This window comes from Neocloeon triangulifer, unplaced genomic scaffold, assembly GCF_031216515.1.
Source record: "Neocloeon triangulifer isolate White Clay Creek 2 clone unplaced genomic scaffold, ASM3121651v1 ptg000012l, whole genome shotgun sequence".
Lineage (NCBI taxonomy): Eukaryota > Metazoa > Arthropoda > Insecta > Ephemeroptera > Baetidae > Neocloeon > Neocloeon triangulifer.
The window spans coordinates 18,739,623-18,764,166 of record NW_026775554.1 but is presented as its reverse complement, the minus strand read 5'-3'; the positions used below and the strand labels follow the sequence as shown (position 1 = coordinate 18,764,166).

Genomic DNA, 24,544 nt, shown 5'->3' with positions numbered 1-24,544 from the left:
TGCGTAACGATTGTAACCTATTTTAGAATTATTTTTGGACAAAAATTGACAGAAAGGAATGAACATTTAAAGTTTCTGAAGCAGAAGCAGTTAATTAACCTACCGGAATCATCATAGATATAGTAATTTTTAGTAAAATTATTTCTAAAAATTCTAAAAATGAAATGATTTTCTGTTAGTTTAATTTTCTTTATCATATACAAAAAAATGCTGTTACTTAAAGCGCTGAAAGGCGAAAATGTGAACTTCAGCCGGTTGCATTGAGTGCTGCGGCTTAATTTAGAATTAAAGAAGGGCTTGACAAGCCAATAAATTTGGCCGGCGCGACCCGAAAAGCGAAAGGCACACAGAGAAATTCCTCTCGGGCCGAGAGCGAGCCCATAAAATGTTTGTGCAGCGAATGACGCGCAAAATACAACTTTATCTTTACGGCCCCATCCAAGAAAGCCGTAATGAATGCGGTGAAATGGAAAAAGGGCCAAGAGACATTCTACTGCTGCTTTTGCTTCGGCGTAAAAAGCCCTCGACCGACCGGGATCCCTCTTTACTCCCTCACTGTATTTCGCCACCCAAGAAATGAGAAAGGGTCATTTCTGGGAGCGATGAAAAATGTGTGCTCGAAAAAATGCTTGTCGCTCTCTGGCCAGCGTGAATTACTGCCCGCTTTCTTTCATTCCACGCCTAAATTTACAAGAGAACCGTTGAAATTAAAAATTGTTTGAATAATAAATTATAAACAATGGGCGGAAATTGCTAATAATTAAGCTGGACTGAAGTATTATCTTTTTTTCTGTACTAAATTTGTCTGAAGCAATACCATTGCGTTAAACAAATAATAAAAAAATGATGTTTTAATTCAAATGAAAAATGAAACATCAATCATATTGAACCTGCAAAAAAAAGCGTTTTTGACTAGAAATTTATGAATTATATACGGGAAATAACTATAATTGCTTCTTTTAAGTACAATTTTTAATTAAAAATTTAAAAATTTCGGCATTTTTAATATAATAAAATTCAGGAAAAAGATAAAACAAAATAAAATGTTATATGTTATATACATTTTTTGTATGTGTTATTTTAATATAAATTTTATTGTATGCTTATATGAAAATGAAAATAATAATATAGGATCGGCACGCATAATTTAATTATTATAATTTTGTGCTGATTAAATTATTCTTGACAAAAAGCTTAGACTGTGTGATTGCCTGTTTTAAGTTTTTCATCAAATCAATGATGGGGTGCGAGATAATTATTTACGTTTAAATTTTGCATTTTCTCTTTTCCTTTTCTTTTAAAATCGCCATTTTTTCATTTGAAAAGAAAAATGGTTTTATTTCAAACAAATTTTTTAAGAGTATTAAATCAGATACTGGTTAAAAATTTCCATGAAAAACGATACATTAATAATACATATTATTTATATATAATATTTAATATGCAATTTTTAACAATTGATGTGTTAGCAATTTGAAGCGTTTAAAAGCCAGCAACTTTTGCAATTATCTTTTCTTTTCTCATTACTCCTCCCTATTCTTTTCGTGGCGCGCTAGGCGAGGGCAATTTCGTCGGCTGGTATGCAAAAAAGGGTTGAGGCGAGGGTAATTAATTAGCTGCAAGGGCGGAAAGGAGAGACAAAACAAAGAAGCGAGCGAGCAAAGAAAGAAAGAAAGACTCACTGCCGTGCGGGAAGAACTTGGCGTAAATATCCTTGAAGGCGTCTTCATGAACTAATCCCTCGGGGCATTCCTGCAACACACCAAAAAACACACGAATGAGAAAAAAGTGACGACTGCACGCACGAGAACTCTCGCCAGGCGGAGAAGCACAAAAGTGAGTGGCGAAAATGTCACACTGACCACCGACACGCCTTGCCGGACGACGCCAGCAAACTTTTGCCTTTTTCGCCATTGCGGGAGTTAAAGGTCGACCGACGAACAAAATTTTCAGCGAAATAATAAATAAAATGCCAATTTAATGTGGAAATAATACTATGATTGTGTTGCTCAAATTATTGATGAGCATTTCAAAATTTTAAGTTGGTCAACTTCCGAATTTAAAATTAATCTACAATCTGTAAATATTGTGTTGGTAAAATCTTTTCAGTTTATTCGACAACTGAAAAATTTCATGACCTCCCATAAAATTCCAAAAGCATAATTATTCAATATCTTTTTATTTCGTTGATTTATGGAAAAAAATCATAAACGGAGTAATATTAATAATTGAAAATTCAGTTAGTCTCCTAATTAATTCAATGAATCTCATCGCTTTTAATCCACACATGTAATTTCTAAATAAGGTATAAAAAAAATCCCATAAAAATTAATTTCGCAGAAGCTAAAATTGAAGCTGCATCAAACCCAATAAGCAATTCTTTGAATCTTTGAAACTAAAATTATGAAAAATGATATCTGGCATTTGAACAAATAAACAACAGCCCATATAGATATTAAAAAATGTGTTTTTTTTTTACAATTGTTCAACTTCAGATCAAAGTTTATTTAAAAGCATTTTTTTGAGAAGAATATTGAATTTAAGTATATTTGAGCAAAGACCTTTATTAGCTCCACTCTGCAAATCAAAACTCTCATTTAAAAATAATTCATTCCAATTTAACATTTGCGTGGAGTCGAGCTATTTTTTTACTACTTTGTGTGCGATTCAGTCTGGGCTGTTATACATTAGCTGGGTTAAGGTCGGAATGAAAGTGATAACGGGGTGTGTGACGCAGCCTGCATTTCAGTGAAATGGCACGTATTATTCGACGGGGCGCACCGGGGTTTATTGGGCGTAAAAGGCAGCGCCTGAACCAATATTTGCGTTTAATCCGAGAACGAGCCGGCAGCTTTAAGACGAAGATCGATCAGCCCCGGCAGGGTAAACAGGCAGGCGGCCGCGCGCGCCACCAGAAAGAAGAGAGAGGTGAAGTGACTCTTGAGCCCCCAATTAAACAATCTCGAGAGGCGGCCTGAATAAAATGACAAAACACATCTAAAATATCAAAAGCGAGAGCGGCGGTGTTGCAGCGAAAAGCAGCTTTCCGGCCACTTGATGGATGAGGCGTCATTGCTTTATCACTTTGCACCGTCCCCGGCCAACTTTGATCGAGATTGATCTTTACAAGAACACGTAAATAAGTTAATAACTCATTAATTGCAACACAAACGGAACATCGGACACGTTAGGAAAAGTTTAAATAATTTTAATTATTTTAAAGATCTTCTAAAATAATATTATTTTTATAAATATGAATAATTTACTTAAAGGTGCTTTGAGAAAATAGTCAAAAATCCGTTAGTAATTAAAATAATATGTTAGATTTGATATACAAAATAATTAGTGTATAAAATTAAAACAATATGCTAAATTTTCCAATTATTAGATCTTTAAAAAAATCTCCACTCAAAAAATAAAATGTAGTTAATTATTCTTAAATTATAATAAATCCTATCTTTGTTTGAAGAAGTTGACACTCGAGGAGATGATCATGGAAATGAAGATTCGGGCTTTTCCTCGTTGCAAAAAATTGTTTTTATTCAAAAACAAACGGCTCTTCCAGTTTCAGTCACGGTCTGCTTGCTTTTCAAGCTCCTATAATAGTTTTTTTTTTAAGGAAAATATTATTTTAATAAAATCTGACTGATTGTGAGAGACTTTTGACCAACAAAATTAAATCAAGTCGTTTTCATAAAAAAATTTTCCTCAGCCAGGTTTCATTTCCACAAAGTTGCTGATATGAGACCATTTAATTCCAGACTGCCTTGCCAGCATAATAATTTTATTGCTCCCGCTCCACCAATTTCACCGCAAATTGAAGCTGTTCACACAAATATTTCTGCCTTGCAGACAAATTTCCCAGGCGGACTATGTACTTTCTTTCGACTAAGAATGAGATTTGAAAGGTGCAAAGTAGTCTTGCTTCGAATTATATGCCACTGGAAGACCTTTTCCGCTGCAAAAGGTCGTCCCGCCATTTAAAAGTCAGTTAACGAGGCTACACAAATATTGCCGAAGTGCAGAATTATTTAAATGAAAAGAAAAGAACGGTTAAGGGTTAAATGCTTGGGTAAATTTCACGATCCACCGAGCATTTCTGGGCAATTTTTAAGGTCGAGCGGTTTCGTGAGCGACGTGGCGGCAAATTTTCCGCGACACGGAGCACATTTTTCTCGAAACAAAAAGATGGCTGCTCGCGATATGTGCATTCTTTTTTTCTCGAAAAGAGCGTGGGTTGCACGCGGCGCGAGATAATTTGGCGGAATATTGAATTGTGGCGGCGGCGCAGCGTTTGGCGCGCGGCCAAAAACCCGCTCGTCAAAATATGATCCGCAGATTTTCGCCACTTCGTCCCGTCATAAAACGCGCGTGCAAAAACGCGAGGGCAAAAAGAAATATATAAATGACGCAGTCTGCCAAAGGTTTTTTGTCCGGAATTTGTCATGAGAGCGATACTCGTCAAGCTGGAATTTTGCTACAAATTCCTAGCTCTGTTTTTAGATTCAACAGAGAACATCTTTTGTATAATATTCATGAGATTTTCATAGTGGGAATCAGACAAGTGCCTTTTTATTCATTCACTCAGCGATGGCATGTTCAAGAAGTGGCTTTCCTCATTCGAGTCAAATAAATGTTATTTTGTATTGAGTTTGTTTCCCAAGTCACTTCTGACTAAGAAACGATTTCAAGCAGGAAATTCTTCTTCATTGAGAAAGTGAAAAATGTAGCTTTTAATACTGCAATTTCATCCCGAGCATCTGTTTCAAAAAAACAAAATCCATGCTATTTATTAACTCTCCACTGAAACTGAAAACACTAATTATTTAATCTTCAACATTTATATTGCTTTATTTTCAAATAAATAGCTGATTTTTAATTGTTTCTTAAAAATATTTTCATATCGTTTAATATAGAAACTAATTTACTGCTAATTAAAAATTAAAAAAAAAATAGCATGTATTGCATGTATCTTGAAAAGAATCTTTAAGTTGAAACCTGTGTAATATTGGGATCTTAATTGACAAAATTACAATTTTTTTAAATTTATTGCCACTTAATTTTTACAAGTATTATTTGGTGACGAATCGAATAATTGAAAATAATTAAGGCCGTAAAATAAATCTGTAAGAAAAACATCAAAATTTTGCAATAAAAACACGCTTAAAATGTATACTTCAAGTAGTACTTTGAATTAAAATTTAATCCACTGATTTAAAAAATGATTATACAGAGCAAAACTTGACGTTTGATAATTACTCTTTTTCTCAACTAAAAACTATACTACCCTCTTTCCAGGCAACAATACATATAACTACTTTAATTGCTTTAATTAATAGTCAACTTTACTGCGCTTGCAGAATTTTTTTGCAAGTTTATAAAAAAAATTAATCTTCAACCCACAGCTGGCAACTTAATACAAATTTTACAACACGATATAATCTCTTAAGGCCAAATTAAAAGTTACCCCCAAGACAATTCTCTCATTTGAAATTCCATTAGTGCAGCGTGCCTAATCAAGTGTGCTCGCCGCTGCTCAAAATGCAAAGTGCCCGTCGTTAAAAGCGAAGATCCTGGAACATATTGGACTGCTTTGAGTGCCCTCGACCTCCTCTCTTTTTTGCCTCCAAATGATTATCAAGACTCGTGTGATATTATTACACACGCGCTTTTTGTATTTGGCCGTTTTTCCCCTGATAGTCAACACGAATGCTGTTGTATTTTTTTTCTCGGCTGGAATGTAATCATCATCATTCTCTGTTTTGCCGCTGTCGGTCGGTATTGATTTGACAATTCCATTGCGCGCGTTGTGCTGGTGTAAATGTTATTGTTTGCCTCTTTTTTTCGTGACCCCAAACGACCGACTGTAAAATGTCGTCCGCGGACCCGAGCTCGACCGTGTTGTGTGATATTCAAAAAAGTTGCTGGCGTGCACCGTGGTCATTTGGAAAAAGTTTGTCAGTGAGGAAAAGTGAAATCGCTTTATAAATTCTACATTACCTCAATTTACATTTTTTTCTAAGTAAACCACTTTATTTGTGTAAAATTTTTTACACAAATTAGTGTGGGTTTTTGTTTTCATTATATTCATTTTCGTGTTTCAAGAGGAAGAAATTGTGCAATAAATAAACTACTTTTATTCTTACTGAAATAAATTGCTATGAAGTAAATATTAAACTTTTCAAATAATAATTTATTTAATTTCAGAGATATCTGTGGTCAAGAAAAAGTAGAATAAATATTGAATGCTAAAACTGAACTCTCTTCTTATGCTCTTTATAAAAATAAATATTTATAAAAGTTAAAATTGAACCAAAAACTCCTGATTTAAAAAATCTTCTCTTCCAAAGCTCTGTCAAAAAGCGCCTTCAATTTTCAAAAAAAAAAAAAAAAAAAATATGCATATATTAATATTAAAATCAAAAATATTGCCAATTTGAGGTTAGAAACATCCTCTAAAAACATGCCTAATTTACGCACAAAACTATAGAGTATCAAAAATTAACACGGGTTTAACCCAATTCAAAAATTGTAATATTAAAACTTGAAATTAAATTTTCCATTGTTCAAAATATTAAATATTATCAAATTATTGCACCGGCAACGTATAAGGCCACGTTACATTAAAAAGCGTGTAGTGGCGGACTGGAATGTAAGCCAGGCATCGGGGAAGGAAAGTTTTTTCAATTCTTGTGATGATGAATGAATGGGGTGCGAGAGCGGAGGAAGGAAGCGTGTCGTGGCTCCTTTCGGAAAAAGTGACACATCTGGGTTGCATGGCGGAAAGGCAGATGAATTTTTCAGCGCGAGGGCCATTGAATTCGCGCGCCGAGCGCGTCTTCTGAGAGAGGACGCAAGACCCAAGAGCGACCGAATATCAATATAGAGAGTGTCGCGTGCGTGCCTCCGCATATGGAAAACGGAAGAAAGAAAGTCCCAGGCGGGCCGCAAAAATAGAGCGCGTAAACATTTTGCTGTGCAGGCGCCTGAATGCGGTATGTGTATGAGAGGCGCGCTCGCTCACGTGCGGCCCGTGATTAAATGGGCGCGGCCATTCATTTCGGTGAAAGAACCGCCCGACCCAAGGAAGGCTTCGCCGCAGCCACAAAAGGGGCAGTGATCGAAATTTGAGTGCCGCAGGACAAACAGGCACACCTGGAAAAAAAGTTTCCCAAAGTTTTTGGGTAAAAAAAGATTTTATTTTCAGAAAGAAATATTATTGCTTCACAATTTAAAAAAGTTATTTTGAAAGAATTATAATATTTTGGAGAAAATTTTTGTATCAAATGAACTTTTATTTAGTTTTATGTACTATAGGGTAAATATTATAAAATAATCAAATCATCCGTAAGTTTCCATTCAGAAAAAAAATTAGCCAAGTTTTTGTGCGCCAATAATATACATGAATTAACTTGATTTCATAAATTGATAATTTATTTAGCCAATGTAAATGATGGATTGACAATAAGATGGACTTTTAATAAAACATTTTAAGTGAAGAATTTAACTAATAATGCACTTTTAAATATTATATTTAAAAAAAATCAATAAAATATAAAAATTTTATTTTTAAATATTAATAATTCATTTTCCATATTAAATTAAGTTTTATAAGGTTTTTTTTTAAACATACCTACACTTTTCTTCGAACTGAGCTCTGTAAATAAATAACTCATCTTTAATCCCCTTAAAAGTCGTGGAAACTCCAGCGTTAGCAATTAAAAAATTTTTTTTTTCGTCTAACAAATACGCAAGAATTGTTGATTGTGGAAGTTTTTTGGAAATTTCAGCAAAAACATTTGTTTTAATGACATTTGTGACCCAGGTAAGAATTTCACATTTTATTATATCATCAGTTATTGTAACTTTGGGTAACTTTAAAGCTCTGTGTGAAACAATACTAGTTTAATTCCTTCCACACAGATTATTATAAAAAAAAGATTTAATTCTAATTATTTCTGTTGTTACTGGTGATAATTTGGACTACGCGTTTTAAATCGGTTTGTGAAGCTTTTTTACACTGCCCGTGGCCGATTACACGCAACCCCTCCCGCTGAAACAAATGAAGCTGATTTGTAAAACGAGACGCTGCAATATTTTCTTAGTGCCTCGTTTCAAATGAGTTTGTTTGTGTTTTTGCTGATAATGCACAATTTCCTGCCGTGCAAACATAGGTGCTGATTCGATTTCACCCCCTTTCACGTTTGGGGGATTAATTTTGCTGCGGTTTGCCGAAACAGCCAAGTAAAATCTGCTTAATATGAATAAAACTTGTGATTTTCATCTCATTTTTTTTTTGTCTGGGAAGTTTTCTACTGCTCGAGAGGCTAATTGTGGACGGGTGAAACTTTTATCGTTTTTCGCAGCTGCCCCAGTTTAGCGAATCAATGTTTCCCGGCACTCGGTTTTGGAGCGTGTAATTGATGCTCTCGGTCGGCCTCTCTCATCTCTTGTGTCGCGCAGAAAGTAGCGTCTTGACTCACCTAGCTCTCTTTCCAAACAGCGCAAGTTTATAATAAATGCATAATCCCGTTGATTAAAAAGCGGCGGCCGCGCGCGCTAATGAAAAAGTAGGCCTGCTGCCAGAAAATAAATCATAGCGCGCCTCGGGTGATTTTCGCCTGGTTTATGCACACATGTGCTAGGGCGCAGGAGATGGAACAATGAAAAAGTAACGAATGGATATGTTGTGTTGTTCGCGTTTCGCCCGCCGCCGAGGACGTGTTATATAAAAAAAGTGAAAACAATCGCCTGAATTTTGCAAGGGAAGGAAAATTGCCTGCAGGCAAATATTTGGCTAAAAAACGGGCCTGTTTCCGCAGCGCCCACTGCACAGCAGATAAATCATCTTTCTGGCCTCATTTCGCACGAGAGTCTTCGGGGGATAATAACACCACCGAGCGAGTTTCGCATTCAATGGAGCTCCAAAAACAACAAAGTCCCCCGGGAATTTTCATTTTTCTTAAATAAAGTTAGAAATTTAATAATTAAAAAAAAATTAATATTTATTTTATTAATTTCTTTCTAATATCATAAAATTTTTTCATAATTTTCTTATTTAATGAATACATTTTTTTCACATTTGTTTATTTACTGAGTCTTTTATTAAATTAATTTACTCTATTATTTAAATATTTGCTTTCTATTTTTTTATTCACTGCTTTAATTTGCAACTTTTTTAAATTAAACTTTGTATTCAGGCCATCTAATTTTAATTAAGTTTGCTTTAGGAAGATGTATTTGTCATTTCTTTTTGTGCATTGGGTATATAAAATTCAATTTATCCGTTATCAAATTATTAATAAAATTCACATGAATGTTCCTCGTGATAATGAGATGTTCTGGAATTAATGGTGCAAGTCTTCATTTGAATTTCTCTACTTTACAATGAATTTAGAATATTAAAAGAGAAAATTGGTGTATTTAATAACTTTACAAGTACAAGAAAATACTGCTTTAATAAATTTCTACAGCGATTATATTTTTAATGACTTGCAACTGCTGCTTTAGTTTAAGAATTACATTAAAAATTTCAAAAAATATTGTTATTTAAAGAAATAAATACCTAAATAATAATTTATAATTTTATGCTTGTAAAAGTGATCTTCATGTTTTTTTTTTTTTAATTAACTTCATAAATTCTATCCTTTCAATTTCTAATCTTCAAACTCCCGCCTCGTTTCTAAATTACACACAAGCAATTCTAGGGCAGCGCGTGTGCAACTGGCGGGGGATAAATTAAGGAAGAGCGATGGGAAGCGAGCGGCTTCTGGAGGTTTGCAATTTGTCGGGCGTGCGTGCAGAGCACGTTGCCTATCCGGGTCGACGGCAGGCGCTGTTGCAATAGAGTGCGCGCCTCGGCAGGCGACAGGAGACGACGACGACTGATGGTCATTGTGTGGTCCCAGAATGAGTAACAATTAAACTCGGCTGCAGATGTAACGCGAGGCTGAGAAGCGAAGAGAGAGCGAGAGGGCTGCGCTCACTCGCTCGCTCGCTCGCTCCGTTGGGCCGTGACGTCATTCTTATTGATTTTACGCGTGCCAAGAGTGAGAGAGAGGGCGTTACGAGATTTGCGCGAGATGCATGCACTTCGTCCAGCCGGCAAATCTCTCTCGTTATCGATTAAATATTAAATCAGTGAGTTGAAAAATTGATTCGGTGGGATCAAATAAAGTGAGTTACTTTTTAAAAATCGCCCTTAAGTGAAATAAATTGCGGATGTTGCGATTAATTTCACTGAAAAAGTTGCTATGACTGATATGAAGCTCATTAGCCAAGTAGAACTTTTCAAGCATTTAATTAAAATTCATTATTATTTGCTCAGAGGAAATTCTTCTTCACAATTGTTCGTTCTTACAATATAATTTCTTATGCCATAATGTGTCTCATTAGATATAAAACGTGAAAGAGTTGAATGGAAAGTAATTTGTGCAGTCATTGTCTAGGTCTTTAGATTGATTAATATAAATAAACAAATAATAATTGCTTTTTTTCAGTTTTTTTTCTTCATTTTTTTGACCAGGTACAATTTTCAAGACAGTTAGATTCAAAATAATTTTGTTTGTTCCAAGGAAAATTGCACAAGATTTTTGAAAACCAACTTTTCGTCACCTCAAAGAACACGAATAACGAACAATAATAAATATCACACTAAAGAGTTAAGAGCAATTTTAAAAAAAATTAGTTTCTTTTAGTTGAGACAACCTTTGTGGGGAGAATTTTAAAATTTGTTTAAAATTATATATAAATTAGAACAAAAACTAAAAATGTTCATATGCTATTTCTGTATGATTTTCCCTCTTCTAATATTCAAATTTTAAGTAATGAAGTGATCCACAATGCAAAACTAGTTTAAAGTCCTTGACCTAATATTATTGTCTTTTGCTAAACGGCATAACTCAATCTGCAAGTCGGTCGGAAGTGCAGAACGTGCAGCAACTTGCAGAAAAATGCCAGAGCACGAAATGAACGCTACGTGCTAAAGTAATAAACGAATCGCCGCAAAGCGATAAACCAATTTCAGCACAATATTATCGAATGAGGGAAGCAAGGTCGTTTTTCCATCCGTTCACCAGCGCATGCAAGAAGAAGTGCACTCGCCTTTTGTTCATTTGCCATTCAAAGCACGCGACCAGTGGAGAAAGTTATTATTCTGTGCAATGGAATCTTTTGAATGGAAATGAAAGAAAAAATTATATATAAACCGTGATTTGTGTTTCATTCGAGAGGTGAATATCGGAAAATCGGTTTTCCACTCGAGATCGTGACGACCTTTTTTCCCGTAACGATCAATCGTCTCGTGAGTGTCCAGACGTGCCATTTTGAAGAATTAGTGCTCACACTAGAAAAAACTGCCTCATTTCTGAGAGACGTGTGTGTGTGTTCGTGTGGAATCCACTGAGGCGTCTCTCGATAAGCAGTTCACGTGTGGCAACCAGTCCATCTTTTTGATCACTCATGTGCTTCAAATCCGCTGGCGCCTTAATTGCCATTAATCATGCTAGGCGCACGCAAACCGGAGGTATGCAACCCGCACGCCACCCATTCAATCTCTTCCCCCTATAATCCCTTGCTAGCATTTGTTTTTTCGCCCAGCGCTTGTTTAGCAGACCGAAATTGATTTCCATCTTACTTTTCGTGAATTTATGGCTTGGTTTAAAAATACGGCAATCGTCCAATTATCTCGATTCAAGATTGCCCAACAAACTTTGTGAGTTCTTTATCTGGAAATAAATTATGAGACTTGCGGCAACGTAAAAACTGTTAAGCTACAGAAAGGGGTTGTAGGAAATAAACGGCTCTATAGAAACTCTAATTCATAAGAAATAATTCAAAATAAGCAAAATTTAACAAAATCAATTTTTCCTACTCGTCAAATGGCTGAATGTGGTTGAGCCGTTTGTATTTTAAAATAAAAATAAATCCTAGGAATATTTTTTAAGCTTCTGCTTATTTTTTTCCATTTATGAACCAGCTTTAATATCCAAAACCAAAACTTTGTAAGTAATTTAAATTTGACCAAATCAATACTAAAAAAAAACTTTTGCAGTGTTGCCAAAATAATTTAACTTCCAAATAATTATTCAAAAATATTCTCCTAGCTAATTTAAATTAAATAAATAACACAGACATAAAATAATTTTTATGTATTTTTAGAATTTCTGTTCATTTTATCTTAAAATAATTTCAAAATTCAACGAACAAGAAGTAAAAACCTTTGCAGTACAATTCAAGCACGTGTCTTGAACTCACGCTTCTTCTTTGGCACTTTGAAGAGAGAGATAAATTAAGTCTGGCCAGCATTACTTATACGCCAAGCTCTCTCCCTGACTAGCTGCCCCGTCATGCACATGATATACTTTGCGCGAAATAAATTCGCTCGAGAGTAGCGTCGCTGATAAAGTCGGAAATTTTTTGCGAGGCACGATTCTAAATTATTTGTTTCATGCTGGTCGCTATTTTTGGCACCGACATGCCGAAACTCGGTGCCTCAGACGCTTACTTATTCATGAGCGTAATGCGGCAAATTTATGGCCGTTCACGAACTCGCGGGGACATGAAGCTCTCGCGCTAACACGTCGTGAAACACAAAGTGTCGCAGTTTTAAATCATGAGACGAGTTCGGCACGGCACCCTATGCAAATTGCGGCCGACGGCTTAAATAATGAGCGCACAGAGGCAAACACAAACTTTTTACAGCTGACAATGAAAGAGACGTTGCGGAACGAAAAATAAATTGAGCCTCTAGAGTTAAAAATGGCTATGAGTGAGAAATATGGCAGACTAGGACTCGCGTTTATAAAGCGAATTGAAAACGAAGATGAAAATATTATAAACGTTAAATAGACGGGCCAGTAAAAGTATCGTTGAACAAAAGCAAAAGAGTTTAAACAGTCCAAATTAAAGTCATTTGTAAGGTGTAATTCTATTCTACTCTGAAAGCCAGTGCTTCTAATAACTGATGAAATTAAATTTTATTATTACTAAAAATCAAAATTTCTGTGTTATTATTTAGGTTATTTCATTATACTTTAGTTTTAACAATCCCAAAAATAAAATTCAGACTTTCTCATTCAGTTATTATTTATTATAACCTTTACCAATAAATTAAGTAAAACAATTCCACTATATTTTTATTTTATTCAATATTTAATTAAGTATTCAACATTCAACAATCAAATTTTTATTTAGTCCAACTTGTGTAATAATTCTCAGATTATTAATTGACCAGTTATAATACAAACATACATATATTAGTATATGATCCCTACATTGCTACCATACAAGACTATTTACTTTTCAACAATGTGAATAATGCATTGTGTTGCATAGTCTAATATATTTTTTTTAAAATATGCATGATTAAAAAATAATTTGCAATTTGACTTATAGATAATTAAAACCAATTTTTCTAACAATAAGAACACCTTTTTTAAAAATATATTAATTAGTTATATAAATTATTAAAATAAAAGAATTAAAAAAGTGAAAGAAATACTAATAAATAAAATAGCGTGTTAGTATATAAGTTTCATTTAGTTTCTTTTTAATACTTTTATTGTTTTTTTTTTTTCATTATTTAAAACAAGCTCATTCTTCGCTAGAGTTGAATTGGGCTTAACTAATTAGTATGAAAATCTATCATTAAAAGTCGCAAGAGTCAAAATTACATTGCTCGGGTGTTCTAATTCAACTTTCCGTTCCAGCTCACTAGAGCCGCCAACAAAAACGAGACCGACTTGTTGATCTGATCGAGCGGCCGATTTTTTTTTTTATCTTCTTGGAGAGCGTGTTTCCCCGTCGCGCAAGAAGACGACGTGCGGCTCTTTCTCTCTCATTATTCACGGCCCCCTTAATTAATTAGCGGCGGAGAGCGGTCGGCCGGCTGCGATGCTGGGCAGCATTATTTCGAGGCCTCTTGCTCATTACTGCCGCCCCGAAACGAATAGCCTCTTCGGGCGCACGCCAACGCTGAGCAAAAATTACACAGCCCCGTCTTATCTGTTGATCGCGGAGCGTGGGTGCTTTTTTTCAAAATAAATAGGCATTATGCTGCGGGAAAAGGCTTATCGCGGCCCAAACTCGGTTCGTTTGTTATTATGATAGTCACGTTACAGCACACGAGAGATTTTTCACCCAAATTACATGGATTTTGTTCATTCGCAGAGGGTTTTTTATTTCCCTTCCTTTTTCTTGGGAGTAGATTTATAAATGGGGTAGTTCCTGGTTATGCGAGATGTTTCTAACGAATAAAGTAAGAGGTACATCTGTAAAAAGATTGAATTGGTTTCTTTTTTTAAAAAGGAAACTGAAACCTCTCTTTAAAAAGGATTTAAAACAAAATGTTCAACAGAAATAGAAATTCACGTTTAAATTTGCTTTTAATTATAAAAATTATATTTTCTTTGTTGTTTTTACCTGAAAAAAAAAAACATTTCGTTATTTTGCTCGAAACATTAATTTAAAAATTAAAACTCAATTTCAATAGGATTTCATCAATAACTTCTTTTTATTTTTGCGCAAAACTTGAAAATATCCTTACCACAGAAGAGCTTCAATTTACAATTGTTATTAATGTTGTAGAAAAATATCCAATTGATTTATAATAACTGATGAATTTATTCCCAATTTTTTAAATGTGGAAATGAAACGCCAACTCTAAGAATGAATAAAATTAGCGAATAAACTAATTTGGACTTATAAGTCTTTTAATAGAAAATTAAATAGTGACAATATATTAAAATAATATAAGAAATCGCAATTAATAGAGAATAAATTTTTGTTGCTGCGTCACTATCGTCAATTTCCAATCCCTAAAAGAAATAATTTAATTAAAAAAAATCGTTGATATTTTTCTCTTCCGCGTGACTGATTTTATCACGTTGGTTTTATATGTCAGCGCATCACTCTCATGAATTTGTTATGTGTAGCAATCTCGAGCCAAGTGAATTCCAGAAAACGCATAATCGTTCAAACTTTTCTCCGCCCCTGTTCCGAACGGAAACGATGCTCCGATAAAAACAAACCGTCTCCTCTAGGATATTAAGTGCGGAATAGATTTTCATTCGCCGCCTGCTTGTCGCTTCCTATTTCTATTTTCATAATTCGCATATCACCAGCACGCTTAAATAAATAAAATACACACACATGGAGCTGGGAGGGATAATGTTGTTGTCCGCGTCGGCCACTTATTGGCACACACGCGCATTGTTATTCTCCGCGAAAGCGACTCTTTTTCGCCAGCCTTTGGCGCCGGGCCAGACACGCAAAAGGGACGCGGCCTCTTTGTTCATCATTTATCATGGGCGTTTGTAAACAAATATTGATAAAGTGCGGTGGGAGTCGTCTTATTTATTGGCCTCCGCACGTCAATTAAACGCGCACGTCAATTATTCCTCCACCCTCCGACAAGCGCACATTTTTCATCCGCAGCACCTGCCGAACACGTCGAACGCCCACCGTCAATTAGGCCAAACAAAATATTGTAGGTGGTATGAGAGTGAGTGGTCGATTTTTGCAACGGTGAAATCTGTATGGATGAGACATTAACATTTTTTTAACATTATTTTTAATAAGTTGAAAAACACAAAAATTAAGTAAAAAAAAAGGTAAAAATTATTTTGTCCCTTCAAAAGAAAAAATAAATAATAACAATTAAATTTACCAAAAAGTGGCTTTTAATAATTTTTTACTTATTAAACTTATTAGCAGTTTTTAACAAAAAATATATATCAGAAAATGACAATTAAAAATGTGATTTTCATTCTACTCTTGCCTAAATTAAAATCTGAAATCATCCAAGATAGGAAAACAGGTAAAGCTCTATTTAAAAAAATTAATTTGTTCCAAATAAAGAAATGTACAATTTGATCATTAGAAGTAAATTGAGCTGATTATTACTAATTGTAAGTTGCTATTTGCTAGAAATGAGCAAAAATGTAATAAGAAGCACAATATAAAAATTTAATTTTTTTATTTCTCTAAAATTGAAGTTTTAAATTAATTTATTACCTTACATAATTTATTTTTCTTGTAAAAATTCATAAATTTACCAAAATAAAAAAATGCAAATCAAGATTTAGTGCTCAATACCTTTAATTTTTCACCAAAAAAAGGTCAAAATCCGCAATACGCCAAAAATTCAAATTTTATTGCAAAAAAAGTCAATTTGTTTCTAGAACGTAAAGCAATGAATTTAAATTGCCTCTAATAATTTCCGTGGAGTTCTTTAAGTACTGCAGTTTCCCATTTAGCAATCTAGTGCGGCAATCGTGCGTGCAGATGAGACCAAATGATTTAAAGGCGCGTCCAAACAAATCGACCTTTGGTGAGCAAAAATAAATTTGTATCAAACAGGCGGCGAGCACCACCCTGCGCCCCGGCCGGTTGCATGTTAATGAGTATAAAATAAGCCGTCGAGTTAGTTGGTTGTAAATCAGTTTTGAAGAGAGTTCGAAATCGGAATACGTGCACGTGTGGACTGCGGACAGATAACTTTTGCGGCACACGAGCAAATAAATTTGATTTTTATCCAGCGCCCGGCTAGGTGAGTCAGCGCAGAGCCCGAGGAGAGGCGCCTCGCTTTATCTTTCTTTCTTTCCTCTGCCTTTGCATTCGGAGGTAATTTTGTGTTTGGCCCACTTTGGCGCCGTTGCGAAATATATAAAGCGATCGTGCACCGGCGACAGCGTAATTTGCGACTTAATGTCTTTTTCCTGTGAGAAAGTTGACTTGGTGTAATAAAGTGTGAAAAAAAGCGACTTGTAGGAGTTGCGCAGTCATCAATATAAAAGAATAAATTATTTTTATTACTGGTTTGGAGGAAAAAATGAATTGGTAATAAAAAGGCTATAGAATTTTATAAAGAAGAAATAAAATAATTAAATAAAATGTTTTTTTCGCTTATTTTCTATTTTTATTCTTTTTGGATATTTATTTATGCTCCAAAAATGTAACCTTTAAGTAAATATTTCACGAAAAAGTGTTAATATGGAAGAAAGATATTTAAAAAATTGATTTTTTTATTAATTCTTGTCAAAATGTTTTCACAGAGCTGCAGCCAAAACATGTAGAGCAGGATAATGTTTTTCCTTAAACAAAAACTCACAAAAACCCATCGAGGAAAAGCCGAATTTAAAGTCAAATCACCATGAAAACAACATGACGTGTTATTATTGTTGTTAATTATTTAACTTCTTAATATAAATTCAAGAAAGCATTGCAACAGAAAAAGCTGGAGTAGTTTTCACAATTTCCTCTTTTAAAACATGAATTCAGATTCGAGGAAAGACCTTTCTTTCTTGTAAATGGAAATACTCGAGTTCTAAAAAAACTGCGTCTTTCACTTCCACTGACTGCGCAGGAGCTTTTCGCTACTCTTGTTCTTGTTTTTTTTTTCACTCTCTCACTCGCTCTTCTACAACCCTTGGCCGGGGAATAAACACACCCTCCGGCAGGGAGCTAAAGTTTCCTCGTCCGCAAAACATCTCTCCAGAAAGTATATAAGCAACACGTATGCTAATTTTCGGCGATGAGAGAGACGCGCTGAATCATGATTTTTATCCGCACCCTCGGAAATTCGACCCGCTTTAATATTTCAAGCCGAGCTTTTTCGTAGCAAGCAAACAAAGTGGAACAAAACAAGCGCGGTTGATTTTAGATTAGCAAAGAAAAAACGAAATCGAAAAGGCCTTCGTGAGTTGACAAAAAAAGTGCATCGATTGCCCGGCGCCCACCTAGTGACAAACTGTGTCTGGCGGCGCGATGATCGAACCACACACACACATACGGCCATGGTCATTAAGGGCGACGCGAGGGTGTTTTTGTGTCGCACCCCTCTGCATATTGTGCAAAGAAAGGTGCGAGCGGGGAGCGCATTCCGTGCGACCAGGAAATGAAGCTCGCGCCAACACGAGGGTTGCAGCTTTTGAATTAAAAGTGCCGAGAAATTGAGCTTCAAATTGGTTTTGCCCATTTCTAATAATGGAAGTTTCAATTGAGACCACCATTTCCATCGAGCAAAAATATTCAAATACTATCGGCATTTTGAGATATTCGTAAGAGACATTTCTTAAGGAATTTAGTACACATAGGGTCAGTTTTTTACGCAGAACGTTGATGAGGGATAAAATTAGCAGTTCTGCTATATTTCAATTGGGATTTAATGTAAAAAAGTATTCTTAAATGATATATAAATTGAAGATCTCTATTACTGAGATTTACCAAGTTTGAAAAATTATTTTTATTTAAATTAAAATTCTTAAATATTAACTGGATTAAGAATTTGATTTAACTGGAAAAAAGAGTAAATATATGAGCCATGCATTTTGGGGGGAATTTAAGAGATCTCTCATTAAATTGCGCTAAAGCTCTTTTTTCTTTAAAATTTGCTCCCATTGCCACTTACGGGATTGAAACGATATGGCCCTATTTAAAGCAGTGTGATTTTCGTGCTCTTGAGAATTTAATGACCCCAAATTCTTCGACACGCAGGCGATGCGCTCAGAGGTCTGGAAGCAGCCACTTTTCAAGACCCGCCACGTATACACGAGGTTCGCAGTCCACGGATTTCACCACTTCATTTGTAAAGACAAAACCTTCCATACGGCCCGAGAAGGATGCGTGTGCAAATTATGTGACAAAATCTGCGACCAATACCACCTCGAGAAATGTGAAAACCGAGTGCTTTCCATCAACGACTACGCCCGTATGGGAAAAGACAAAACATGACCTTATAATATGTTATTTAAATTTATAAATTGTTAAAAAAAAAAAATTAATTAAAAATAATTTTAATTTTTTAATTAATTAAAATTTTAATTTTTATCAAATTTCGCTTGTATAAATTTAAATATTGAAGAATTGTACTCTGATGAGGTATTTTCAATAAACTATATATATATATAATTATGTAAATTTAAATCAGTAAGTGACAACAAACTGGACTTGTGGCTTGTGACTTCTTTATACAAGATTTCAATTAAATTTTTACCATACAATCAAAATATTACAATTCAATATAATAAATTTTATTAATGAATAAAGATAAATTACATATTTTAATTATTATTGTTATTTTTGTTCAGACCAGAATTATAAGAAAATGAAAATATGAAATATTTTACTAAACTGTAGTTCGAGACGGTTCAATTTTCTTGATCAGGTTAAACCTGATAAGTTTTAATCACCTTTATAAAATCACTTATTTGGCCAAAAGCAACATATTGTTCCCATTATTAAAATAACCAAGTCAATTTATTTTGTTCACCTATACCCAGGAGAGAATAAAAAAAAATTAATTAAAATCACTGATTTGGAGAAATGAAAATTTAACCAAAATAATTGTGCAAAAATCACCTTTAACCAATTTCACATAAGAATAAAGTAAATTTAAGAAATGTTGACCTTTTATCCGAAAATGAACAATTTTTGAACTATTTCATGTTTTCCCAACCTAAATAATTATAAAATTCAACGCCTGCGAATGACGCATGTTTTCCAATTTCAGGGAAGTACTGCATTCTGCGTCAGAAATTTAACTGCGGGTCTCCAAACAGACTGCGCAAGTCGGTATAGAGGCAAGGTCGGCGCTTCGACGCTGACCTCCCGAGGGGACTGCAATTGCGCCCCAGGTCGTTTTGTTCAATGCTGATCGTGCACCTGAAGACCGACGCTAGTTGGGCGAGCGTTTCACAACTTTTTTAAGCCGTCTGCATCTATTTGAGTTTTACGGTCACTTTTTCCTCGAAAGGGAATTAATATTTTTTTCACAGAGCGGTCAGCGGTGCACGCGCGCACGTTTCCGGCTTCGTCCGTCACACCTTTCGCTGTGTTTGACGGATGATTAACAACAACGTTTGATCAGATATGACTGGAAATATGCACGCAAAGAGAATTTGTTGCGCTCAAAAAAAAAGTTAATGGGCAACTAAACGCTTTTGGTTTTTCTCTTATCAGATCTCATCAGTCTAAAAAGAAACGTCTTGAGAGGGGAATAAATTTCTAGCAAACTCAAAATTGTAATTTTCATCTCAACCAGAGCTTCATGTTTATCTGAAGAGTGTAATTAAAGGGGGGAAAATTTAAATAACTTTTTTATTTGGAATAAATAAATAAAATAATCCAAAGACTTAAGCTAAGAAATAATTAATTATTCTAAAAATGAAATTCGCACTTAAAAAAATCAATCTCGATAACGCTTTATAAGATATAAAAGAATATAAAATTAATTTTTAAACAAACATTAGTGCTAGAAGGTTGCCGAATCAATTGGAAATTGCTGGGTAAAAACTCATAGTTACGTTAATTGATGGTTGGAGGAAAAGCGTCTGTGTTTGTTTAATATTTATTTAGATTACAGGAAAAACCAATCAGGAAATTGGTTTTCCTGAAAATACGCACACACCATAAAATAAATCTTTCCGTAAATATCCAATTCACTTGCTAATTCATCAAACAAACCCTTAAATGAGAAATAAAATAAACAAAATATAGGGAAAAATTGATTTGTTTAAACAATGAAGCTGTTTTTGTACCAAAATTTATCCTCATTGAAAATTTGTTTGAAAATAAAACCAAAAAACACAACCCTTTTTATAAAAGAAACGTTGATATTTTTTAGCTGAAATTGATGCATTTGACAATACGGTTGGGTAACATCATCGTAAAAGCGTCTCGCCAGTTTTAGAAGAAAAAAAATCAAAATTACGTGCTCGGATTTTGCGTCACATTTGTCGGAAATTGAATCTGTTTGGCGCGCTCGTAATGAGCGTATGCATTGCGCCATTAAAGCTCGGCGGCACAGAGAGAATGTCGGTCGCGTACATGCTATGCAGCGTGCGTGTGTCGTGTACGTATAATGTAATGTGGCTGCACGACGAGCAGCCTCTGAGGAATCATCTTCACGTGCGCCGCCGCTAATTTCGCCAGCGGCGTTTATTCAAATCGTCATTTTCCCGCGGCGGCGCCGCGAAATGAGCGCGCGGAGCCAGGAATAGCCCGGGGCTTAGAAACAGAGAGAGAGACACTTAATTACGCGCGTCGGCCCCGGTCACCGATCAAGAGCGCTTCCATCATGTGGACACTTTTGACAAGCGCCGCTTCATCTTGGCTCCGACGGCGTCACCACGAGGAAAAGGAGTCGAGTTCGCACGTTGCTAAACCAAACTGCAACCACACCGCGGCCAAGAATTTCTTGTTTGAACTGCGCTAAGTAACATTCCAGCTTCATATAAATAATTGGGATCAAATTTTAAGAGTGCTTTAAAACACGAGGAAAAGCTATTTTAACTCCATGGATTAATTTCGTCCTAATTTAAGAGTTTAAATGACAAATTTCAAAATGTTAAAAATTGCGTGATGAAGCAATAATAAATTAAAATTTGTTTAATTTGCGGAGATTGTAGCGAAGGTTTTTAAACAAATATGGTTTTTAAAACTGGATGGTAATAGTTTTAATTAAGTTTGACCGTGTTTTATATATCTAGATATAATAATTAAATTTTGTATAGGTTTCAGATCGTTACAGGAAATTACACTTGCGAGCTAGAAAATTTCAAATTGGTAAAAAATAAAATCCTCTTAAAATTTCTTATAAATATTTTAACAAAATAAAAGTAGACAATAATGATACTTTTTACAATACCTGACGTTACAATTTACAAAAAAAGGGAGTGGAAACTGGAAAGAAAGGCAGAAACAGTAGAATAGCCTACTAGCAACTTTGATTCAGGGAACAAAATTTAATCTCAAACGCACTCCTACGTAGAAGTTTATTTTAAATCAGATATTATTAACGCACAGCTATTGCTATGGTTACGATTTACAAATACGGCCAAATCAACAATAAACCCGAGGATTAGAACAACATAAAGTTTAACAGTGGTACCTGTACAATCAGATTTGCACTAAATTCGGCTCATGGCTGCGTTTAATCTAGCATTTGATCGCAGTTCAGGCCATTTTCCTTTGTTCAAGGAAAGATTTTATTATTAAGTTTATTTGAAATTTGAAGCTATTGCTGTGTAAAAATAAATAATATATTTTTATTTTATTTTAATAGGTTTCTTTGATAATAGATAACAATAAAAATAAACCAATAAAATTGGATCAATGAAATAAAGTTTGACTGTACCATTATTTTTGCCCTACGCTAAAAAATTATCCTAATTTAATTTCTTTTCTAGTGTTTAATTTTTATTTAATATAATTTTACTCCATGTCACTTCATTGGCATTTTAATAGTGAATGGAATTAGTGAAAAATGTTGGAATTTAAATCCACCCAATTAAATTATTTAAAACTCAAGATTAGATTTGAATAAATTTGGTGAAACGGCGCGATTTTATCCCTTGATGCTCTTCGACACGGGCCATTAATTCGGATGCGGATCTAATTGGCTCTGACCGCGGATCGCCGGTGGTTAAATTAACGTCGTGCCGATGGAAGACAGCACCTTGTAAATTCGATTCGGGGCCATTCATCTATCAATGGGCCTTTCTCCCTGCCGGCCGCTGATCACTTCGCGGCGCAGCTACGGCGGCGGGGATGCTTTTGGCACCATTATCGCGGCCCTTTTCTTGGCACGCCTCGATACTCATTAACAAACATTTGCCAAAATGTTTTGTTCGGATCAGCCACGCCGAGAGGAAAAAGATATACCGCAGAAAAACACGTGTAAATTTTCGATCGTTCGCACAGGTGGCACCGAAAAATTCTCGCGTTCGAATTTTGTTTGCCGAAGAAAAAACAAAATAAAAAGGTTTCTGAGTCACTGTGTCAAAATTCTAATACTAAAATGGTGAGAAATGTTAAGATCGTTACTTAAAATTAACAGTATGAAATAATTGGTGGAATTAAAAAAAAATTAATACTTTTTTATTCTTCTTTTATTCTTTTGTAATAATGTAAGAATGAAATTAATGTACCGCGCCCGATTTCCTATAAAGATTGACACACTTGAAAGGAAATTATGTCAGGTAAATAGGTCAATGCTCCACTATCTCCATGCGATTGCGAGCTCTGCAGAGTTTGCGAACTGGATCAATTTATGCAACTTCAATTTGTTTGAAGATTTCCACTCCATGCATCAAATCCATAATGAAGGCTTTATTGACAATACCAAAGGAACTTATAAAATTATTTTTATAAGGCTTGATTTGACTCCTCTTAGAGAGCAAAACTGGAATAACGGCGTATTCTTGACTAAAATTTCAAAATAATTGTTATATTTTTCTAATTAACATGAGGGTGATAACAATAAATTTTAAAGTATAACTTTTTGTAGATCGAACTCCGAGAACTAAAATTCCTGCGTTTTCTTTAATATTTTTTGTAGTTAAAATTGTTTCAGAGAATGATTCAAGCATATTTGGAGAGTTATCAAGAATCATTATTTTTGTCAATGTATGCAATTTCTTCACAAGGGTGTCCAGCAGGTTGCATACCATTGTAAAAACGTGAAATACTTTCCATGAATAAACTAAGAAGCTTTCAGAAATCCTTCAGTAAAAACAGATTTTTTGAGTGAAACGATTTTAGTAGAGACGAGAAAATTGTAAAGTTAACCTTACTTATTTGTAAAATTGAAAGAAGAAAAAATATAATTATATATCTTACTTTATCAACCCTTTTGAACTGAGGTCAAACTGCTCATCGTGAACCCTTTGGAAAGAAATTATTGTTGGACAAGAACGCGCGATTCGGCGGCCGGGCTACTCGTCTCGGATTTTGATCAGCTGCAGGGCCGGGGGAAGGAGGGGGTGGGCGGGCGGGCATACCTGCTTGAAGCCGCGGTACATGACCCTGATCTCCTGGCGCGTGAACTTGGTCTGCCTGCAGAGGTCCTCGAGGGCGACGGGCCGATGCTTGACGGCCGGACGACCCGGCTCGAGCTCGAACGCGACGTCGTCGACAGGGCTGTCGGGCGGGGTGGCCATGGCTTCGCAAGAGTGTGTGTGTGTGTCGCGGGGGTGCTTCTCGTCAGCGGCGGCCGCGCCTCCACATCTCCGTCGCGCTCGTTATCCCCGCTGGCTCGCTCGCTCGCTCGACCCGCACTCACTGACTCTGCTGGGGACTCGCAGCTCGAACGGCGGCCAGGACCGAGCTGGCGGTGCGCGCGCGCCCAATCAATCCCATTCAGCAGCCAGCCAGCTCCTGCTAAACTCTCTCCTGCCCCTGCTCGCACCAGCCACCACCTACCTCCTGCTGCGGACCAAAGGGTTGCTCCACTATGCCCATTTCCGCCCTGACCACTTCTTCAAACGCCCTCATGAACAGCTAATTTTCTCATGTTTGTGTTTTGCGTAAATACAAACTTTTTTACCAAAGACATTTTTACTTTGATTAAATGAAATTGAAAATTAATTAATCTTTAGTGAAATGCAAAATTTTGTTTTGTTAATTTTATTTTCTTTGCTTGTAATAAAATTTTTTATTTTATTTTTTAATTTATGAATGTTTATTATTTATAAATGAATATTAAATTTTATTTTAACATCTTTGACATTTGAATTTTTTTTACAAGACTTGAAAAGTTTGAACG

The 24,544-nt window shown here is 35.3% G+C and overlaps 1 protein-coding gene across 1 annotated transcript in view; it reads right to left on the bottom strand.

The window, feature by feature from the left end:
• Positions 1-24,046, bottom strand: part of LOC132197605 (Kv channel-interacting protein 1) — a 32,192-nt gene extending 8,146 nt beyond the window's left edge. The window contains exons 1-2 of the mRNA XM_059620979.1: positions 23,781-24,046; positions 1,683-1,752 (exon numbers count right to left, since the gene is read on the bottom strand). Of these exons, the coding sequence (XP_059476962.1) occupies positions 1,683-1,752; positions 23,781-23,939 (229 nt within the window). The 5' untranslated portion in view covers positions 23,940-24,046. The remainder of the gene's footprint in view (positions 1-1,682; positions 1,753-23,780) is intronic.
• Positions 24,047-24,544: the final 498 nt, after the last annotated feature.